This window comes from Myotis davidii, unplaced genomic scaffold (assembly GCF_000327345.1).
Source record: "Myotis davidii unplaced genomic scaffold, ASM32734v1 scaffold613, whole genome shotgun sequence".
NCBI lineage: Eukaryota > Metazoa > Chordata > Mammalia > Chiroptera > Vespertilionidae > Myotis > Myotis davidii.
Window position 1 is genome coordinate 47,379 of NW_006284622.1, and position 22,472 is coordinate 69,850.

The 22,472-nt window shown below is 41.1% G+C and overlaps 1 protein-coding gene across 2 annotated transcripts in view; it reads left to right on the forward strand.

Annotated features, from left to right (window-relative positions):
- ZNF570 (zinc finger protein 570) overlaps positions 1-22,472 on the forward strand; it is a 37,841-nt gene that overhangs the window by 1,211 nt on the left and 14,158 nt on the right. The window contains exons 2-4 of one of the 2 annotated variants that reach the window (XM_015557317.1): positions 231-396; positions 4,062-4,188; positions 4,471-4,566. In XM_015557317.1, coding sequence (XP_015412803.1) covers positions 367-396; positions 4,062-4,188; positions 4,471-4,566 — 253 coding nt within the window. In that variant the 5' untranslated portion in view covers positions 231-366. The remainder of the gene's footprint in view (positions 1-230; positions 397-4,061; positions 4,189-4,470; positions 4,567-22,472) is intronic. The other variant, XM_015557320.1, reaches the window with a different exon arrangement.

Genomic DNA, 22,472 nt, shown 5'->3' on the forward strand with positions numbered 1-22,472 from the left:
TTAAATATATTATAATTTTTATATATATATTTCAGGAAGAAAGGGAGAGAGAGAGAAACATCAATGATGAGAGAGAATCATTGATTGGCTGCTCTCTACATGCCCCACACCAAGTATCCAGCCCACAACCTAGGCATGTGCCCTGACCCTGAATCAAACTGTGATTTCCTGGTTCATAGGTTCATGCTTAACCAGTGAGCCTTGCTAGCCAGGAGCTCCTCTCTTTACAGGAGGAGAGAAGCTTTAAACCTTAGGCTGGTGATTCTGGATGCTGCAAGAAAAACCTAGTTTCTTATGTTCTCTTTTCCATCTTAGTCATCTAAGAACGCTGCCATTTCCCAACAGAAGAGCCAAGAAAAGGATAGAATGGCTCTTGACCTTAAAACCATCTACCAGGTGAGTTGGTGTTTTTTCCTGAAATATTGTTCTGCTGTATGAAATAAGCAGACCTTAGTTTTTCTTTTGCTGAAGCTTTTCCTGTGTAATCAATTATGTTACTTCTTAAAACTCTCCAATGGATTTTTACCCACTCAGGTTAAATGCTGAAGTATTTTCCTTGGCTAACAAGGCCCAACATAATCTGGCCCTCTGACCTCATCTAATTTTTCTCACCCTGTCTATAACTTACTTGGTTCCAGCCATACTAGCTTCCTTGTAGTGAGTTGGATATATTCTTAACTCATAGCCTTACACTTGCTATTCCCTCTTGCCTGGAATGCTGTTCCCTCAGATACAGACCAACTTCTTTAGTCTCTGCCCAAACATTCATTCAACAAATTTTTAATAAGTACCTATTAACTAAGAGGGTTTAATCCTTGGTCCTCCTCTGTGCTCTGTCTACAGTCACTCTTTTGTTGATCTTATCCTGTCTCACAGCTTTAAATACCGTCTATATGCCAATAACTTCCAAATTGTATATTAGACCTCTCTCCTATAATCCAGACTTGTATATCCAACTACCTACTTAGTATCTTCATTTGATTATATCATAGATACCTCAAACTCAGACATCTCAAACTGAGTGAAACGAGCCTTTGGATGTTTTAGAGCAGTGGTTGCCAACCTTTCAGACCTCACGGACCACCAGTGGTCTGCAGACCACTGGTTGGCGACCGCTGTTTCAGAGCACAGGAAGCAAAGGATCACTCTCACTGCTACTTAGACCAATGGTTTTCAACCTTCCTAATGCCGCAACCCTTTAATACAGTTCCTCATGTTGTGGTGACCCCCAATTTCATTGTTACAAATTGAACATAATTAGAGCATAGTGATTAATCACAAAAACAATATGTAATTATATAGGTGTTTTCCGATGGTCTTAGGCGACCCCTGTGAAAGGGTCGTTTGACCCCAAAAGGGGTCGCGACCCACAGGTTGAGAACCGCTGACTTAGACTAAACCTAATGTGACAAAGATAGAGGCAGGGAAACCAACTGGGAAATTCTTACATATTCCTTATTTGAAGTGCTCAAGCTAGAAGTCTTTCACCTTCAAAAGATATCTAGAATCTGACCACTTCTTAATACCAACACTTTTTTTTTTCCTGGTCACATCATCATCTCTCAACTAGATCATTGCTATACTCTCCTAACTTACTCTCTTCTAGTCTGTTCTTAACAGAGCAACTGAAGTGATCCTGTTACACAGGTTATATTATGTAATTCCTCTTCATGGTGGGGATAGAAATAAAAGTATAGACAACTTTATAAAATAGTTCAGCTATAAGCAAAAAAGAGAAATGGGTGGTGACTGAAGGAGAAAATGGTGGACAAAGTTTCTTAAAGATGAGTATATGTCTTAGGCTGATGTGGATTCTGTAGAAATGGAAACTTGAAGGTGAAAAAGCGAAAGGAGAGAATTGCTGAAACACTACTTGAGTAGATCAGAGGAGCTGAAGTTTAGTGTATAAGTGGAGAGGTTAGCATTTGCTAAGAAGGCAGGCTTTTCATTTATAGTAACAGGAACAAGTTAGAGTATATAGGCAGAGGTGCAGGTAGATGTGTAGATGCTGTGGGAGTTTGTGGAAATTCTCTTAAAATGGCTTTTTTTTTTTAGTGGAAAAGAACGTACGATTATCAACTAAAAATAAGGATGGGGGAGGAGATATCAAAGATTTGAGGAGAGGAGAAAGTATTAAATGGTCATTTAGGAGAATAGTAGAATACATGGACTAGGAAAATATATTGTATAGGTAGTATTTCGTCCTACTTGAGGTTAGTGATCATGACTTTAAAGTGAGACCAGTTAGTATGGTTGGTATGATTTTCTCCAGTATGTTTACCTGTGTACTGTATAGAAATGGAGTATATGCTGAGAAATGGCTATGGTTAAGCCAGGTGAGAAAGGAGCAAGTAAGCTGAGGATGTATTAATGGGATGATTATAACAAATGGTTGTGCTAGGAAGTGAGGGTATGCAGGGATGAAGAGCAGTGAAAACATGGCAAGATCAATGATCTGTAGGTTCAGTTGGGATGAAAAATTATCCTAATTGGGATACCATAGAGCAAAAGTTGGAATATAGAAGATGGAAGTCAGAGTTGAAGAGTTGAGATTATGGAGGGTTTGGCAATGAAAAGGTCTGGGCATTATGATGGAAGTGTGACTTTAGAAGTGTAGAGGACGGCATTAGTGAAGGAGAGGGGGTTGGAAAACTGAGAAGCCAGGCTGTTGTGAGGATTATTTTATGGGTATTGAAATGACCAAAGATTATAACAGGAATAGCATTGGGAAGAGTGACAGTGAGCCATATGTTCAAGGAATGACAGAAACTTGGTATCTACCAGGTATTGGTAGATAACTGAAATGAGGGATAGTGTGATTGATATAGTCTGACTTCATGAGGCATAAAACTAGGTGTCTTTCTGTTGCATAAATAATGAATAAAATGATTCATATGTTTGTAATTCCATTGTTACATGTTATCAGCAGTGCCAGGACCAAAACAGTTATCAGTTTCAAAACGGGCATAGGACAAAAAAGTTATTCATTTCTGTAGATTCTTTTAAATTTTGAAAATGACTTTATAATCATTCAAAGTGTGTATATATTGCTTTGGAACACCCTGTATTTATATAAACTAAAAAAGACATTTTTTGAAAGCATATATACCATATGAACCAAACTCTTAACAGGAATGTTTCTGCAACATATGAGATATGTTACTGGCAGAACAGAGAAGGAAAAATTCACAAACTACTTCATATAATTAAGAATAAAAGTTACTGAGTGGTGAAAAACACTTTAAGAGTTTGTATTTGGCAGAGAGAGTTTCTTTAACTATGACAAAATTATTTCAAATGACCAATAATGAAGTCTTTTCTTGCCATGACAGATTTACCTCTTTCAATTTTGTAAAAAAAATATATATATTTTATACACACACACACACACACACACACACACACACACACAATTATATTAATTTCATCAGCAAGTGATCACATTATAGAAATCTGGAATCACAGCATGACTTGCAAGTTTTTAAGAACTTTGCCCAACCTATTTAGGCAGAAGTAGTAGTATGAGTGGAACATCTATTCCTTTACATAAAATGTAAGGTTCTCTTGATTGAAGTACTTGAATTTTAATGTGGTCTACCACATTTTTTAGAGATATAGTATATACTTTCTGGTCCCACTTTTAACCCTCTTACAGGTTCTTGAACTTTTCAAACCATTTATTTATTCAGTTTATTCAATGCATGTTTGAATACCTCACCTGTGCCAGATACTGTTCTGTACCCGGGAATACAGCAGTGGCTGAAACAAAAACATGCTTTGCCCTCATGGAGCTTATATTGTAGTGGAGGTGAGGGACAGACAATAAATAACAAAAAAATTAAGTGCTATCAAGAAAAATAATGAGCGTTCGTGAATAGAGAACTGAGGCATGAGCATTGATATTTTTATACAGAATGATCCGAGAAGTACAAAAGCCCTAAAGGGGATCATGCTTTACATATTTGAGGTTGTAATATCAGGGAGACCCCATTGTGCCTGGGGCAAAATGAATAAGTGTGGTAAGAGATGAGGTTATTTTACTTTCACTTATTTCACTTCAGGAGTTGGTGACCTTTGGGGATGTGGCTGTAGACTTCTCCCAAGAGGAGTGGGATTGTCTAAATTCTTCTCAAAGGCATCTGTACAGTAATGTGATGCTGGAGAATTACAGGATCTTGGTATCACTGGGTAAGAATTAAGCTTCTATTCATAAGGGGCTCTTTGCTACCACCATTATGATTTTTTGGATAGCATCTGTAGTGGTTGGTTGAATGTGTGCTGCTTGTACCAAATAATGATTTATAAATGTTTGTGGAGTTGGCAGTGGACAGGTCTATTATTAACCTATGTTGGAAGCTTCATTTTCCCTATGCTTTGAATACATGTCTCTTCCCTGATGAACAAAGGATTGGATGTGAGTTCTGGGATATCCACAGCATGACCAAATTCTGTTTCTTTTTATATATGCAGGACTTTGTTTCTCTAAGCCAAGTGTGATATTATTGTTGGAACAAGGAAAAGAGCCCTGGATGGTAAAGAAAGAGCTGGCAAAAGACTTGTGCTCAGGTGGGTGAAGAAGAATTAGGCAGACAAAACCTTTGCAGGGCACAGCTCTGTTTGTGTCACCCCATCACTTTTCCTTGTTGGCATGTTCTCAAGTACTCTAGGTCTTAGTAGAAGCTCAGGGCCTTTTAGGGTGTTCTCCCAATTTATTATTCATAACTGTCTCTCTTTTAACATTTTGCCCCCTTCTTTCTAATAACTCACTTATCTATTCTCTGAATACAGTTTCTTCCCAGTTTCATAAGCCTCTCTCAGTCTTTTAAAAAAACATTTTCCTAATCTGATAAACTTTTAAGCTGGACAGATAGCTGTAACTGATGTACCAGGTTGAAATCCTGACACATGCAGGAAAATTTGGGGAAAGTTACTAACCTCTCTGTGCTTTTGTTTCATCATATGTAAAATGGGGTAACACTTTAAAATTCTTTGAACAGTTCCTACCTCATATTATGAACTCAATAGATGTTAGCTACTACTGCTACTGGTAGTATATCTCTAAATGCCTCATTTTTCTCTTAATGGTCAGTTTATTTTCCCTTTAATCAACATATTTTGAAATTGTACTTTAAACAAGGTACTTGCAAGATACTAGGGTGTTATACACTTATATAAATAAATAATTAGTAGGCTAGTTATGATATAGCTATAAATGGAATATCTGGAGAGAAAGCTGACATAAATGGAAAACTCACAGAAAAAGGTGAGAGGCAGAAGAATCTGGGTAACTGGAAGATGATGATCTTAAGCAAAAACACAGGTCAGAAGCTAGAAAACATGCACATACTGTGAGTTTATCTTTGTGGCACAGGAAGGATTTTCATACAGATAGGAAGCCTTAAGATAAAATGGAAAACTGAAGTTCAGAAAAAAATCAGGGTCTTTATAAACATCTCTGTCAATATCATTCCCCACTCAACTATCACTACTTCTTCCCATGTTTTATATATGTCCTTGTTCAGTTTTCTGAGAAAAAAATTTGATGTAGAATCATAGTATTAAATATATATTATTTTAAATAATTATTAAATAACTCTCACACACATAAATATATATTAGCATGCATGTGTAGTTTAAATAGTATTAGAACAAAAAACCCATAAACCTACTTCTTAGTATAAGAAATAGAAAATTGTCAGTACCATTTGAGGCCCTTAAAGGCCTCTGCCCAATGATATACCACTTCATGGTTCATTCTCACCCCTCATTGGAGAATCAATTTTGCTTATAATTTATTGGCTTTTCTTTATAGTTGTATCATATATCCCTATTTTCAACTTTTTATGCACAGAATTGTGTATGTAATTCTGACTTTTTAAAACTCAAAATTGTATTACTGAGATTCATCCATGCTGATTTTAGTTTCTGTGGTTCATGGAATATTTTTTTTTTCTTCTGAAATGTAATGTATTCCACTGTGTAAACGACACTTTATCCATTTAAGGTCATTGGAATTGTTTCCGTTTTATGTTAGTGCTATGAATCTTAGTAAATCTGACTGCTAGTACACATATACTGGAGTTCATTTAGAGAATACAGCCAGAAATTTACTTGATAATGTTATTTTACTTTCCAACGTGTTTGTACTAATTTACATTTCTAACAATTGTGTGTAAGGTTGGTCATTGTTCCACACTTGGAATAGACAAATTAAAAAAAAATTTTGCTAACCTTCTGGGTATAAAATATTATTTCTTTATATTTTAATCTGAATTATCTTGATTACTAAAGAAATTGAGCATATTTTAGTATTTATAATGGCCATTTGGATTTCCTCTCTAGTCTTTTGCCCATTTTAGAAAGGTTGTCTTTTGTACATACACTAGTGGCCCAGTGCATGAAATTTGTGCAGGGGGGGGGCAGGGGTATGGGGTTCCCTCAGCCCAGCCTGCACCCTCTCCAATCAGGGACCCCATGGGGGATGTATGACCATCGGTTTAGGCCTGATCCCTGTGGTCAGACATCCCTAAACTGGCGGTCGGACATCCCTCTCGCAATCTGGGACCACTGGCTTCTAACTGCTCACCTGCCTGCCTGCCTGATCACCCCTAACTGCCTCTGCCTGCCTGTCTGATTTCCTCTAATTGCCATCCCCTGCCAGCCTGATCTCAACCTAACTGCTCTCCCCTGTCAGCCTGTTCTTGCCCTCAACTGCCTCTGCCTGCCTGATTACCCCTAACTGCCCTCCTCTGCCGGCCTGATTTTGCCCCAAATTCATGCACGGGTGGGGTGGGAGGAGTTCCTCAGCTCAGCTTGTACCCTCTCCAATCAGGGACCCTTTGGGGGATGTCTGGCTGACGGTTTAGGCCCCTGTGGGATCAGGCCTAAACTGGCGGTCGGTCACCCCTCTTGCAATCTGGGACGGCTGGCTACGAACTGCTCACCTACCTGCCTGCCTGATTGCCCCTAACTGCCTTCCCCTGCCAGCCTGATCCCCCCTCACTGTCCTCCCCTGCCGGCCTGATCTCGCCCCCAATTTCCCTCCCCTGCCGGCCTGATCTTGTCTCCAACTGCTCTCCCCTGCTGCCCTGATCTTGCCCCGAACTGCCCTCCCCTGCTGACCTGATTGCCCCTAACTGCCTTTGCCTCCTCATAACCCCTACAGCCCTCCCCTGCTGGCCTGATCTTGCCCCCAACTGCCCTCCCCTGCCGGCCTAATTGCCCCTGACTTTGCCTCAGCCCCCACCACCATGGCTTTGTCCTGAAGGAAGTCCGAAAGATAGCTGGTTGACCTGGTATAATTAGCATATTACCCTTTTATTAGTATAGATAGATTATATAGGATAGGATTGCTTAAATGGAGGGGGGGGCTTTTTCATCAGGAGGAGATGCTCTTGGCAGACAAAAACACATAATCCCTATATCTGGACTGATAGCCAGCCATATGCACTATACTGCCAAAACAGTCATTAAAAAATTGAACTGCTTTCTTACACCTTACACCAAATAGCTGTTGTCCTTAAAACCCCTCCTCAGCCCCCACCTTAGGTTCTGCCTTGGTAGTTTACCCAGATTAGGTTCTGATTGATCAGTTTCTATGCCAGTCAGCATCAAAAGCTCCACCTCCTAGGCTGCCATTGGCTCCCGGCACTTAACCCATATTTGGTTTTGATTGGTCGGTTTCTATGCCACTCAGCATCTCCAGGACTATCTCTGGGCCTGATCAAAGAGGCTTGGCTGATCAGCAGCCCCCCTGGAGGCCTGGAGAGAAACAGAGGCTGGGCTGCTGGCGAAGACCAGAGGAAGAGAGAGGCAACGGCTGATTAACAGCTGCCACAGAGGCTGCAGATCAGACCCTGCCTCTCTCTCTTCAGGCCTCTCTCCTGGCCTGATCTGCAGCCCCCTCAGCAGTCAGTGCTGGGTCGCTGCACTGCACTGGCTGCAGTCAGTGCTGGGTCGCCCTGGCAACCCAGCACTGACTTCTGGTGTGGGGTCAAGCCTTGGTCTTTGCAGAAGTTACTGACCCTGGCTCTTTATGTACATAGATTTGTAGTTTATATTTTTGATATTTTGTTTTAAACCTTTCTACATTCCAAAATCATATATATACTCTTAAATTGTTTTTTAAAGATTTTCCTTTTATATTTAGGGCCATAATATAATTGAACTTGATTTTTGAGATTGAAGTAAATTTAATTTTAGTACCTATGGAAAAGCAGATGTCATAGATATTTATTAAATAAATGAGCCCTCTTTGTTCATTGTTCTGAATGTTATGTACTAGATCAGATTATAGTATATTTATGGTTCTGATTTTTTTAAACTATAAGAGAACATTTATTTGGAATATAAGAGATAGAAGAAGTAATTTGTAGAAGAAATGGGATTAGAAAACAATTTATAGAGGTAAAGGAAGGGCCCTTGGAGCTTAGGAGTGAGTAAGGTCATAGTAACGCACCTGGGCAGGAGGAGAGGTGTGGCAGGAAGGGAAAGGCACAGGCTTGCTCCAGGAGGGAGAGCATAGGGGTTTAATTTTGAGCTCTATTCCATCCATCTCGGTTTCTTTATGCCCAACCTATCTTTAATTAAAATACTTTATTGTAACACTGAATATCTGTTAGGGCAGGTACCTATCTATGTCTTGCTTATGTTCTTTAGAATCTTTTGTTTTCCCTTTGGCCATCCAAATAAAGTTTAGGGTCGGCTTGTCAATTTCTACCAGAAAATAAAAGAGCTATTGGCTTTTAATTTGTTCATTTATTTATTTTATATACCAGTTTTTCTCTTTGTAAATATGATTTATCTCCATTTATTTAGGTTTTAAAATTAATCCTTACCTGTGGATATTTTTTCCGTTACTTTCTAGAGAGAGTGGAAGGGAGGGCAGAGGAGGAGAGAGAAAGATTAAGATCTCAACAACTGAGAGAGACACATCAGTTGGTTGCCTCCCACATGTGCCCCTACCAAGGCTGGGAAACCTGCAACCAAGGTACGGGCCCTTGACTAGGGCATGTGCCCTTTGGTCTGCAGGCAGGTGCTCTAACCACCGAGTCCAACTGGCCAGGTCTCATTCAATATGTTTTATAATTTTCTCTATAAAACCCATGCGCATCTTCTGTTAGATAAATTCCTAGGCATATTGATTTTGATGCTATATTAAATGTTGTCTATATTTTCTATTTGTTGTTTGTATGTAAAAATGAAGTTAAGTTGTATACATTGACTTTATATCCAGCAACGTTTCTAAGCTGTCCTGCTAATAATACTACATTTTAGATTTCTTTGGATTTTATTCTGTGAGCAGGTAATCTGTGAATAATGGTAGTTTCTTCATTTTAAATTCTTATGCCCTTAATTTCTTTTTGTTTTTGTTAACCTGTCTTCAATCTTCAGTATGGTATGAACTAAAGTAGTGATAGCAGGTATACTAGTACTTGTCAACTTCTGGTCTCAATGAGAATGCTTTAATATTTTTTTATTAATAATTCTGATGTTTACAGGTTTTTAGCAAATACCCTTTTAATTCTACTTACTAAAGTTTTGAGTTTTAAGACATGTTTTTTAGTTTTTCATGTGTTAATGTGTTAAATTACATATTACAATTTTCAATGTTGAACCAACCTTGTATTCCTGATACAAACCCATTTTTATATCTTTTCTGTTCACTGTTAGTTACTACTCAGTAATATTATCTTTAGGTTTTTTACATCTATGTGTATTGCTGAGGTTGTTCTTCAATTTTCCCTTCACATACTCCTGTCATATTTTGGATTTAAGATTGCCATAGTCTCATAAAATTTGTCTGTGAATATTCCTCTTTTTCTTTCTTAGAAGAATTTGTGTAAATCATTGTCTTTTCAAAGTTTGGTAGAACTTTCTTCATCTTGACCTGTGATGTGTGTGTGTGTGTGTGTGTGTGTGTGTGTACATAATTGAAATTGATAATTCAGTTTCTGTTTTGCTCTAAGAGTCTGTGTTTTCTGTTTCTCCTGTAGTCATGCAGTTATATGACAGACATCCCCTTTTTCCTCCCATTGACACCCTCCCCAGGACTTCACCACACTAATAGTTGTGTCCATGTGTTATGCATATCCTATATAATAAAAGCCTAATATGCTAAGTGTCTGGTCATTCAGTCATCCGTTCAACCAATCAAAGTGTAATATGCTAATGATATGCTAAGACTACTCAACCGCTTGCTATGATGTGCACTGACCACCAGGGGGCAGACAGTCGATCTGTCAACCAGTTGCTCTGATGCACACTGACCACCACGGGGCAGACGCTCCGACCGGTAGATTAGCTTGCTGCAGGGGTCCGGCTGATGGGGACTGATCGAGATGGGCGTAAATCATTTCTTTTCAATGTTTGGTAGAACTTTCTTCATCTTGACCTGTGATGTGTGTGTGTGTGTGTGTGTGTGTGTGTGTACATAATTGAAATTGATAATTCAGTTTCTGTTTTGCTCTAAGAGTCTGTGTTTTCTGTTTCTCCTGTAGTCATGCAGTTATGGTATTTTTTTCTAAGAACTTCTACTTCTCATGTAAATTTTCAAATTTATTAGGTAAAGTCTATTATTTTCTAAAGTTGGTAACATATGTATTTATGGTTTAATTTTTCCTTCAAAAAATGGAGAGACAAATCTTTACAGGGAATTATCAATTTATATATATTACTCAACCGCTTGCTATGATGTGCACTGACCACCAGGGGGCAGACAGTCGATCTGTCAACCAGTTGCTCTGATGCACACTGACCACCACGGGGCAGACGCTCCGACCGGTAGATTAGCTTGCTGCAGGGGTCCGGCTGATGGGGACTGATCGAGATGGGCTGGACATGCCCTGGAGCCCTCTTGCAGTCCCTCCCCAACTGGCCAACTTCCCGCATCCCTCCCCAACCCCAATCGTGCACTGGTGCAGTCCCTCGGCCTGGCCTGAGCCCTCTCGCAATCTGGGACCCCTCGGGGGATGTTAGAGAGTGGTTTTGGCCTGATCCCACAGGCCAGGCCAAGGGACCCCACTGGTGCATGAATTCATGCACCGGGCCTCTAGTATGCATATAAGTTCTTTGGTTAATTTCTTCCCGACCCCCCCACACCCACTTCATTCCCTCTGGTATACGTCAGTCTATTGCATATGTCAATGACTCTGGCTCTATTTTGTTTGTCAGTTTATTTTGTTCATTAGATTCCACACATAAGTGAGATCATGTGATACTTGTCTTTCTCTGACTAGCTTATTTCACTTAGTATAATACTCTCCAGGTCCCTTGATGCTATCTCTAAGGGTAAGAAATTCTTCTTTTTTACAGCTACACAGTATTTCATTGTGTAAATGCACCACAGTTATTTTATCCATTCATCTACTGGTGGGCAATTGGGCTGTTTCCAGATCTTAGCTATTGTAAATGATGCTGCTATGAACAGAGGGGTTCATATATTCTTTCTGATTGGTGTTTCGGGCTTCTTAGTACATATTCCTAGAAGTGGGATCACTGGGTCAAATGGCAGTTCCATATTTAATTTTGAGGAAACCACATACTGTTTTCCATAGTGGTTGTACCAGTCTGCGTTCCTATCAATAGTGTACTAGGGTTCCTTTCTCTCCATATACTCATCAGCATTTGTTTATTGATTTATTGATTACCATTCTGGCAGGTGTGAAGTGGTAGTTTTAATTTGCATCTCTCTGATGATTAGTGATATTGAACATTTATTCATGTGTCTCTTGGCCACTTGTCTGTCCTCTTTGGAGAACTATCTATTCAGGTATTCTTCCCATTTTTAAATTGTATTTTTTTTTTGTTCCTTTTGTTGAGTTGTATGAGTTCTTTATATATTTTGGAAATTTACCCCTTATCCAATGTATCATTGGCAAATATGTTCTCCCATACAGTGGGTTCCCTTTTCATTACGATGCTGTTTTCCTTTGCTGTGCAGAAGCTTTTTATTTTGATGTAGTCCCATTTAAAAATTTTTTTCCTTTGTTTCGCTTGCCCTAGGGCTGTGGTCGTCAAACTGCAGCTCTTGAGCACATGCAGCTCTTTGGCCCCTTGAGTGTGGCTCTTCCACAAAATACCACGTGCGGCTCGCATACGGTGCGATTGAAACTTTGTGGCCCATGCACAGAAGTCGGTTTTCGGCTTGGGCGAGTCTATTTTGAAGAAGTACTGTTGATATTTGGCTCTGTTGACTAATGAGTTTGCCGACCACTACCCTAGGGGAAACTTAACTACATGAGATGTCTGATATTTTGCTGAATACATTTTCTTCTGGTATTTCTATGATTTCACAACTTACATTTAAATCTTTTATCCATTTTGAGTTTATTCTTGTGTCTGGTGTAAGTTGGTGGTCTAGTTTCATTTTTTTGCAAGTACCTCCCCAATTTTTCCAACACTATTTATTGAAGATACTGTCTTTACTTCGTTGCATGCTCTTGCCTCCATTGTCAAATATTAATTGAGCATAATTGTTTGGGTTGATTTCTGGATCTCTCTTCTATTTCATTGATCTATATGCCTATTCTTGTGCCAGTACCAGGCTGTTTTGATTACAATGGTTTTGTAGTATAGCTTGACATCCAGCACTGCGAGTCCTCCAATTTTATTCTACTTTCTCAAGATTGCTAGGCTATTCAGGATCTTTTTCTTTTTTTGTATATAAATTTTGGACTGTTTGTTCTAGATTTGTGAAATATGCCATTGGTATTTTAACAGGGATTGCATTGAATCTATAGATTGCTTTGGGGAGTATGGCCATTTAATGATGTTAAGTCTACCAATACATGAACACAATATATTCTTCCACTTGTTTATATCCTCCTCTATCTCTTTTTTCAATGTCCTATAGTTTTCTGAATACAGGATTTTTACTTTCTTAGTTAAGCTTATTCCTAAGTACCTTAATATTTTTGTTGCAATGATAAATTGGATTGTTTGTTTAGTTTCTCTTTGTGAGAATTTATTATTGTTTTTAAAAATGCCATCGATTTCTGCATGCTAATTTTGTATCCTGTTACATTGCCGAATTCATTTATTAAATCTAATAGTTTTTTTTTGTTGAAGTCCTTAGGGTTTTGTATGTACAACATCATATCATCTTCAAATAATGACAATTTTACTTCCTCCTTTCCAATTTGGATACTTTTTATGTTTTTCTTCTTTTTTAATCACTGTGGTGAGAACTTCACCCCTATGTTGAATAAGAGTGGTGAAAGCCAACATTCCTATCTTGTTTTTGATCTTAAGAGAAATGCTGTAGGTTTCTCATATATGGCTTTTATCATGTTGATGTATGATCCCTCTATTCCCACTTGGCTGAGAGTTTTATAAAAAATGGGTGTTGGATTTTTCCAAATGCTTTTTCTATATCTATTGATATGATCATGCGATTTTTGTCTTCCAATTTGTTTATGTGGTGCATCACATTTATTGATCTGCAAATATTGTACCAACTTTGCATTCCTGGAATAAATTCCACTTAGTCATAGTGTGTGATCTTTTAAATATGTTGCTGGATCCAATTTGCTAATATTTTGTCGAGGCTTTAATGACTATGTTCATCAGGGATATTGACCTGCAATTTACTTTTTTTGTCATCTCTATATGGTTTTGGGATTAGGATAATGCTGACCTCATAAAAAGGTTGGAAGTGTGCCCTTCTCTTGGATTTTTTGGAATAGTTTGAGGAGTAGAGGTGTTAGTTCTTCTTTGAATGTTTGGTAAAACTCCCCCATGAAACCATTTGGACCAGGGGTTTTGTTTGCTGGGAGGTTTTTAATTTTATTTTTATTACTGCTTCAATTTCATTAGTTGTTATTGGCCTAATCAGGTGTTCTGCTTCTTCCTGATTGAGTTTTGGATACATGTATGCTTCTAGGAATTTGTCCATTTTGCCCAAGTTATCCAATTTATTTGCATATAATTGTTCATAGTATTTTCTTATAATCCTTTGTAAATCTATGGTGTCAGTTGTTACTTCGCCTCTTTCATTTCTGATTTTATTTATTTGGGTCCTCTCTCTTTGTTTCTTGATGAGTATAGCTAAAGGTTCATCAATCTTGTTTATCTTTTAAAAGAAGCAGCTCTTGGATTTTTTTTATTTTTTTATTTTTTTATTTAGTCTCTATGTCTTTTATTTCCACTTTGATTTTATTATTTCTTTCCTTCTACTCACTCTGGACTTCTCTTTTTGTTCCCTTTCTAATTCTTTTAGTTGTATTGTTAAATAGTTTATTAGAGCTTTTTCTTGTTTCTTGAGGCAGGCCTGTAATGCTATGAACTTCCCTCTCAGGACTGCTTTTGCTGTGTCCCATAGATTTTGAGATGTTGTGTGTTCATTTTCATTTGTTTCCAGGAAGTTGTTTTATTTCTTCCTTGGTTTCATTGGTAAGCCAATCATCCTATATAATAAAAGCCCAATGACCATAATGGCAAAACGATAAGAACGACCAGAGACCAGAACCATCACAAGCCCTCACTGGGATGGCCCTGCCCCCCAGCAACCAGATATGGGAATCAGGCAGGCAGGCAGAGTGGTTAGGGGCAATCAGGTAGGCAGGCCAGCAGTTAGGGGCGATCAAGTAGGCAGGCAAGTGGTTAGGGGAAATCAGGTAGGCAAGGCCAGCAGTTAGGGGTGATCAGGTAGGCAGGTGAGCAGTTAGGGGCGATCAGGTAGGCAGGTGAGCAGTTAGGGGAGATCAGGTAAGCAGGTTAGTGGTTAGGGGTAATGAGGCAGGCAGGCAGAGCCCCGTGATCAATCGCCTCAAAGAGGGAGACCCAGGGCACAGCCTGTGGGAGGGACACTCAGCGTCTGTGATGGGAGGAGCTGGCAGCGGTGGACGCTGCAGGGCAGGGCTGGTGCCATGGCAGTTCCTGAGAGGGTATGGCGCCTGCAGCCTGGCCCAGGCCCCAGCGTCACAGCCTCCTCTCACGGCTTCTGCAGGGCTGGACTGCCACTCCTCCTGCTCACGGCTTCTGCAGGGCTGGACTGCCACTCCTCCTACTATGATGCTATCCTGCTATAGTAGATTCCAGACCCTTCCATGACTGCGGGCTCTCTGTCAGGGCTCGGCCCCCTGACCGGACTCGCCAGCTTGGCCCTGACTGCAGAGGAGCTGAAATATGCTGACATCCACAACATTGGGGCCATGATCGCCCCTTTGCACTTCCTGGAGGTGAAACTGGGCAAAAGGCCTCAACCTGTGAAGTGAGCTAGACGAGGAAGAGGAGTGGAGGAAAAGTCGCCAGGAAAAGAACGAAGTGGCAATAGCCCCATGCCAGAACAGGGAGAAGGAGCAGAAGAGGTTTCTGCAGCGGGAATCTGAGTGGCTGGAACTCATGCAGAGCTGAAAACCCAGATGGAGGAGCTGAAGCAGGAGTGGCAGCAGCTCACCTGATGCTCAACTGGCATTGCCCCACCTGCATTGTCAGGACCGACAGCATTAAGACCCCGGACTCAGAAGGCAATCCACTGCTGGAGTACCTGGAGAAGAAGTGACCATGGGCTTGGAGAAGGGGAAGGAGGAGATGGAAAGAGGCAGGAGGAGGAGGGTCCCAGAGGACTCCTCCTTGCTGCATGAAAAACTCTTCAATGAGGCTCAGCACAGCCAGCATCGGCCGGGCTTTTTTGTGAAACTCAGATCAGCCACACCAGGGGAAGAAACCCAGGCTGATGAAATGCAGGACCAAGTGCTGAGACCAAAGTAGTCCTGAGGGGGGGCTTGTTCTGCCTGGGGCAAGGATTGCAGGCAGCAGAACAGAGGCTCTGGGCAGGAGAGATACCCAACCAGGCAGCTGTGGGCACTTCTCCAGCCTCTCCGCTAGGGCACCCACCCTATGGACCTCCAAGCAGCCGGGAAAAGCCATGAGTTGCAACCAAAATTAGGCTGAGTATGGAATTCAGAGTGAAACTGCAATCTGCCTGCTCCCAGTCCTGACCCTGATCCTGATGCAAGGCTGGAGAAGGGCACAGTGCCAGGCCCTGCTGTACCCACCCACTGTGGTCCAACTCAGTCCTGCCTGGAGTGGCAGCTGGGACGTTCCCTCACCGACCCTGCTGGAGTTTCTGTGGGCATGAGGCACGGGTGCCCTTCTAAAGCACATACTCACTGAATGTTTATAGACTGGCTGTCCTGGCAGGGTTTTCAGCTGCACATGTTTTTTATGTGGTTTTTTAAAAATATTTTTTACAAAAAAATTTTATACAAGCAATATATAAATGGATTTCTCTAATCACTCAATGTGATATAGTATACATATGCTATGATTTGTTACAGATATTCAGCAGTTATGGCCATTGCGTGTAACTTCTAAGTACTGTCTCTGGGTGTTGGGGGTGTCAGGGGCAGGGTGCAGTGCATTTTCATCCTGGTAAATCCTTCATAGTACTCAATTCTGTATCACTCAGTAAACATTATTCTTACTTAAAAAAGAAAGAAAAAGAGAGACAGAGAGAGAGAGAGAGAGAGAGAAGAAAAAAGAAGAAAAGAAAAGAAAAGAGAGAAGAGAAGAGAAGAGAAGAGAAGAGAAGAGAAGAGAAGAGAAGAGAAGAGAAGAGAAGAAAAAAGAAAAAAAGAGGGAGACCCAGGCCACCGGCTGGTGACTCTGTGGCAGGTATGCGGCTGACCAGCGATTGCCCTGCAGAGGGAGGCCCAGGCCAGCCAAGCCATCACACTCCATGATTGTGGCTTGCAGAGGGAGGCAACCTGTGGCAGGGGAGGAGGGTGCAGCACTGCACAGATGGCAAGCAGGGGCAGGGCCAGCTGCCTGCAGCTGGGGAAAGGAAAGCCCTGATAGGCCCTGATCTCAGACAGGCCTAGGGACCCTACCCAAGGAGTCCCAGATTGTGAGAGGGTGCAGGCCAGGCTGAGGGACCCCCCACCCCCCAGTGCACGAATTTTCATGCACGAGGCCTCTAGTTGTTTAATAACATACTATTTAGCCTCCATGTGTTTGAATGTTTTTGAGTGTTTTTATTGTAGTTGGTTTCTAGTTTCATGCCATTGTGATCAGAGAAGATGCTTGTTATGATTTACCTTTTCTTGAACTTGTGGAGACTTATATTGTGTCCTTACAGGTGATCTACCTTTGAGAATGTCCTATGTGCACTTGAAAAGAATGTATATTCAGCAACTTTGGGGTGAAGTGTTCTATAAATGTCAATTAAATCTATCTGATCTAGTGTGTTGTTTAAGGGTCTCTGTTTCCATGTTGATTTTTTTTTTTGTCTGTAAGATCTATCCAGTGATGTGTTGGAGTTCTAAAGTCGCCTTCTATTAATATTGCTTCAGATCCCTCCCTTAAAGTCCTCAAAAAGTGATATATATATTTAGAATCGCCTATATTCAGTGCATATACTAGTGTATTTAGCAGGGTCATATCCTCTTGTTGAATCAACCCTTTCGGTATTATATAGTGAGCTTTTTTGTCTAATTATGGGCCTTGTTTTGAAGTCTATCTTGGCGGATATAGGTATTGCTGCCCCTGCTTTTTTTTTTTTTTCAATTTGCATGGAATTTTTTTCCATCCCTTCACTTTCATTATGTGGGAGTTTTTTGTTCATTGGTTGGTATCTTGTAGAGAGCATATACATGGGTCATGTTTTCTTATCCATTCAGAAACCCTATATCTTTTGATTGGAGTATTTAATCCACTTACATTTAAGTTTATTATTGACTAGAGGCCCGGTGCACAAAATTTGTGCACTGGGGGTTGGGGAGAGTCCCTCAACCCAGCCTTCACCCTCTCACAGTCCAGGACCCCTCATTCCTCACTGCCTGCCTGCTTGCTGTTCCTTACCACTCAGCTTGTTGCTCCTTAGCACTACTGCAGAGGCAATAGAGGCTCCCACCACCACTGCTGTCATCGCCAGCCATGAACCCAGCTTCTGGCTGAGCAGTGCTCCCCCTTGGCAGCACACTGACTACCAGGGGGCAGCTCCTGTGTTGAGTGTCTGGCCCCTGGTGGTCAGTGCACATCATAGCAACTGGTCGTTTTACTGGTCATTCTGCCATTCAGTCAATTTGCATATTAGGCTTTTATTATATAGGACAGGTACTTATCTACTGCTAGTTTTCTTTATTTTAATGTTATTTTTCTCTCTCTGTTTCTTCTTAAAGCAGTGTCTAGAACAGTGATTCTCAACCTTCCTAATGCCGCGACCTTTTAATACAGTTCCTCATGTTGTGGTGACCCCCAACCATAAAATTATTTTCGTTGCTACTTCATAACTGTAATTTTTGCTACTGTTATGAATCATAATGTAAATATCTGATATGCAGGATGGATTTTCATTGTTACAAATTGAACATAATTAAAGCATAGCGATTAATCACAAAAACAATATGTAATTATATATGTTTTCTGATGGTCTTAGGCGACCCCTGTGAAAGGGTCATTCGACCCCCAAAAGGGTGGCAACCTATAGGTTGAGAACTGCTGCTCTAGCATTTCTTGCTATGCTATTTTGCCTTCAATTTTGAATAGTAGCCTTGTTGGGAAGAGCAGTCTTGGATGCAGGTTATTGCTTTTTGTTACTTTGAATAGTTCATGCCATTCCTTTATGGCCTGAAGTGTTTCTGTTGAGAAATCAGCAGACAGTCTAATGGGATCTCCTTTAAAGGCAACTTTCTCTCTCTCTCTCTCTCTCTCTCTCTTGCTGCATTTAATATTATTTCTTTATTCTTAACATTTGCCATTTTAATTATGATGTGCCTTAGAATGGGTTTCTTTGGGTTCATCTTAATAAGGACATTCTGTGCTTCCTGGACTTGTGTGACTTTTTTCTTCACCAGGTTAGGGAAGTTTTCTGTCATCACTTCTTCAAATAGGTTCTCTATACTCTGCTCGCTTTCATCTCCTTCTGAAACTTATATGATGTGTATGTTGCCCCAGAGTTCCCTTAAATTATCCTCATTCTTTTATATTATTTTTTCTTTTTGTTGGTCTGATCTGACTGGTGGTGTTGTTTTTTTCTACCTTGTATTCCAAATTGCTGATTTGATCCTATGTCCAGCCTGGTTTTTATTTCTTTGAAGGTATTCTTGATGCTAGATATGGCATTCTTCATTTCCTACTGATTTTTGTTTATGGTTACTATGTTACTTTTCATGATGATGTAGTCCCCAATGAGTTTCTTATAGTTCCCATGAAGATTCTTGTAGTTCTCACTAAGTTCCTTGAGCATCCTTATATCCATTACTCTCAGTTCTATGTCTGATAAACATCTTGTTTCCATTTCATTTCATTCTTTTTCTGAAGAATTTTTCTTTTTCATTTGGGGATTATTAATTTGTATACCCATTTTAGCTGTCTCTTTGTGTTTTTTATATATCTTAGATACTAGTGCTATGACTCCCACATTTCATGGGTGGCCTTATGGAGTATGTGTTCTATAAGATGCAGTGATGCAGTCTCCTTGCTCTCCTGAGCTTGCTGCACTTGGAATGTCCTTGTGTAGATTATGTGGGCCCTTCTGTTATAATTGGGTCTTGATTGCTGTTGGCCTATTTGTGAGTGGGATCAACTTTTAGGCTGGCTGCCTTAGGCTCAACCTGACCACTGTGAGCAAGCTCTTCTGCAGGTGTAGTCTTGAAGTGTCTTGCTAGGCTCAGTGGCACAATCTTCCTGATCGTCTATGCTCCACACTTAGGAATGTTTTTTGTGGTTCATGTGCACCCTCTATTGTCATTGTGTCCTAATGCATGCTCTTGAACCTTTCATGGATAGAATTAACCCTTCAAACAATAAGGGTGAACCTCGATCAGGGTATATGAAATATTGTTCACGGCCTGCCCCCAAGGCAGAATTGCTCATAGAAGAATCTGGTGCCTTCTGAATTATTCCTTTGTATGTGTCATTTGTGTGGCTGATTGAGTCACACTCTGGTGTTTCTGAAGCCCACCACTGGTTGTGTTGGTTCTGGTTCCACTTGGATGGGTTTGAGGTTCAGCTCACTTTCAGAAGTTATGGGTAATGGTTTGGGGCTACATGTCTGGAGCTTCCACACTGTTCACTGCTTGTGTCTTCATTTACTGGACCTGGCAGTGCATGGGAGGGGCCAATATGTGTAGACTTGTTGTGTTCCTGGAGCTCTGAACTGGGGTCACATCTATAAAAGACCAGGGTATCCCATTGATGTTGCCTGGAATTCCCCCAGAGTCTTACACAGGAAGGCTGTAGAGTGGGCCTAAGCTGGCCATGCCCCACTGACCCATCCACAAGGCTCAGGCTGGGTATGTCAGGGTGACCAGGTTGAGCACACAGGGTTAGTGGCTCCCCTAGTTTGAGGCAGCATGGTCTGGTACTGAATGGAGAGAATGTGGCCCCTATTCCCAAGCGATACCATTCAGACTCAGTACCTGAGTCTCCAACTCTATCTCCCCCAGGAGGAGTGCACCACAGGTTTAGTTTTGGTGTAGTCTGCTGTCCTCACTGCAGGTGAAAGTTCAAAAGGACAGGATAGATTCACTGGGACTTGGGAAAATAAATGGAGAAAGCCTTTTTTTAGGGTGGTACCAGCTAGGGGGTGAGCTAGTTTTTTAGGGGGTGAGCTGCACTACTTTTAGTTCTGTAGCCACTCCTACTTAAGCCTTGGACTAGAACCTTTAAGGTAGATATGCTCTGAATATCCTAGCTCTGTGTAGAGCCTCCTTCTCCCTCAAAACTGAGCCTACCTGGATGGCACCATCTGGGCTTTCCCTGCTCTCTTTACCCCTGCAGGACTTGGAGGAACAGATTAGGGTAGCCTTCCACTTAGGATGGCACCAGCTCTTTTGAGGGGAGAGAGCTGCAGCACACTACCAAAGAACCTACTGGAGGGCTCTGAGTAGGTTGCATCAAATGTCCCAATTCTGAATTGTGCTCCATTCTCTCTGCAGATATGAGTTTAGCAGGATGGGGCCAGCAGTATTTGGGAGTACAAATCCAGTCTATCATTGCCTGACCAGCGTAGCTCAGTGGTTGAGTGTCAGCCTATGAACCAGGAGGCCACAGTTCAATTCCAGGTCAGGGTCTATAACCAGGATTGCAGGTTTGATCCCCATTGGGGCTGTACAAGAGGCAGCTGATCAATGATTATCTCTCGTCATTGATGTTTCTACCTCTTTTTCCCTCTTCTTTCCTCTCTGAAATAAAAAATATATATTTTTTAAAAATGGGAAATAATCCAATCCATCCATTGATTGAGGTGGCACCAGACCTTGGCCCTTGGAAGGGGAGCTAGCTGCTTGCCTTCTAGCTTGGCAGCACCTCATCAAAAATCCTGAAGGGAGGTTCCAAGTGGGCTGTGCTCCTGATGTCCCAGTTCTGAGTTGTGCCCCATTTGCCCTGCGAGGCTGCACCAACAGGGGTCTTGGAGGAAAATATCAAAGCTGCTCTCTCTGTTTGAGGTGGTACCAGCTCTTGGGGATGAGAGAGATGCCTGCCTTTTTTTCTATCCCTGCAGTGCCCTAACATGTTTGAGGGCATCACATCAAATGTCCAAGCTCTGAGTTGTGCTGTAAGAATAGACGTGCTGGACCCTAGGAGATGGCACCTCAGGGCTCAGGACCAGGACCGCAAAAAAACTATCTTTCAGATTTACAGAGCTATGCCACCCAGATCTTCTCTTTATGGCTTCTATATCACCTGAGTCTCCTTCCCTCTATAAGAGCCATGGGTGAATGCCCAAGGGTGATTCCGTTTGTTAGCCTTTAAGGAGATTAACTGGGATTCAAACAGACTCCCTCCTCTTTCCAGTGGAAAAAGTCCCTGCTGCCAGATGCTAAGCAGACTTTTCTTGGTCTGATTTGTGGACCCCTCTGTGGGGGCTTTTGCAGCTTCAATATTTCTCCAACTTCACCACCACTGCCCCTGCCTGGGTGCAGGGACCAGCCCTCTTTGCATCTCCACCCTTCTTATCAGTCTCTGTGTAGCTTAATTTTTTTCAGTCCTTTGATGTAATACTCCTGTTCAGGTATCCTTCTGTTCTTTATTTAGTTTGATTATTCTAAATTTTAGCTGTTATTCAAGGTTGGTGCTGGGAGGAGGTGCATATTGCTTTGGTGTACTCCACTTTCATGTACAACTAACCATTTTGGAATAGATCTGGAAACACTACTTATTGGAGATTCTCAACTTCCACTGTTTTCATTAATCAATTATTAGATATTACCCCTATATTCACAACACTTGTGGCTGTTCATCTGCTCAGAGTAAAAGCCAAATTCTTTAGGATGCCTGTAATGCTCAACTAATCCGCTTATACTTTACCTCCTATCTTCTACTACTCACTCACACTGGCTTTCTTGTTATTCCTCATATATACCCAATATACTTCTAGGGTACTTTAGGGTATTTCTTCAACCAGATAGATATCTAAGTAACTTTCTCTAATTAATCTCTTCACTTCTTTTTTTTAAATTAAATCTTTATTGTTCAGATTATTACATTTGTTCTTTTTTCCCCTCATACCTCCCCTCTTCCCAGTT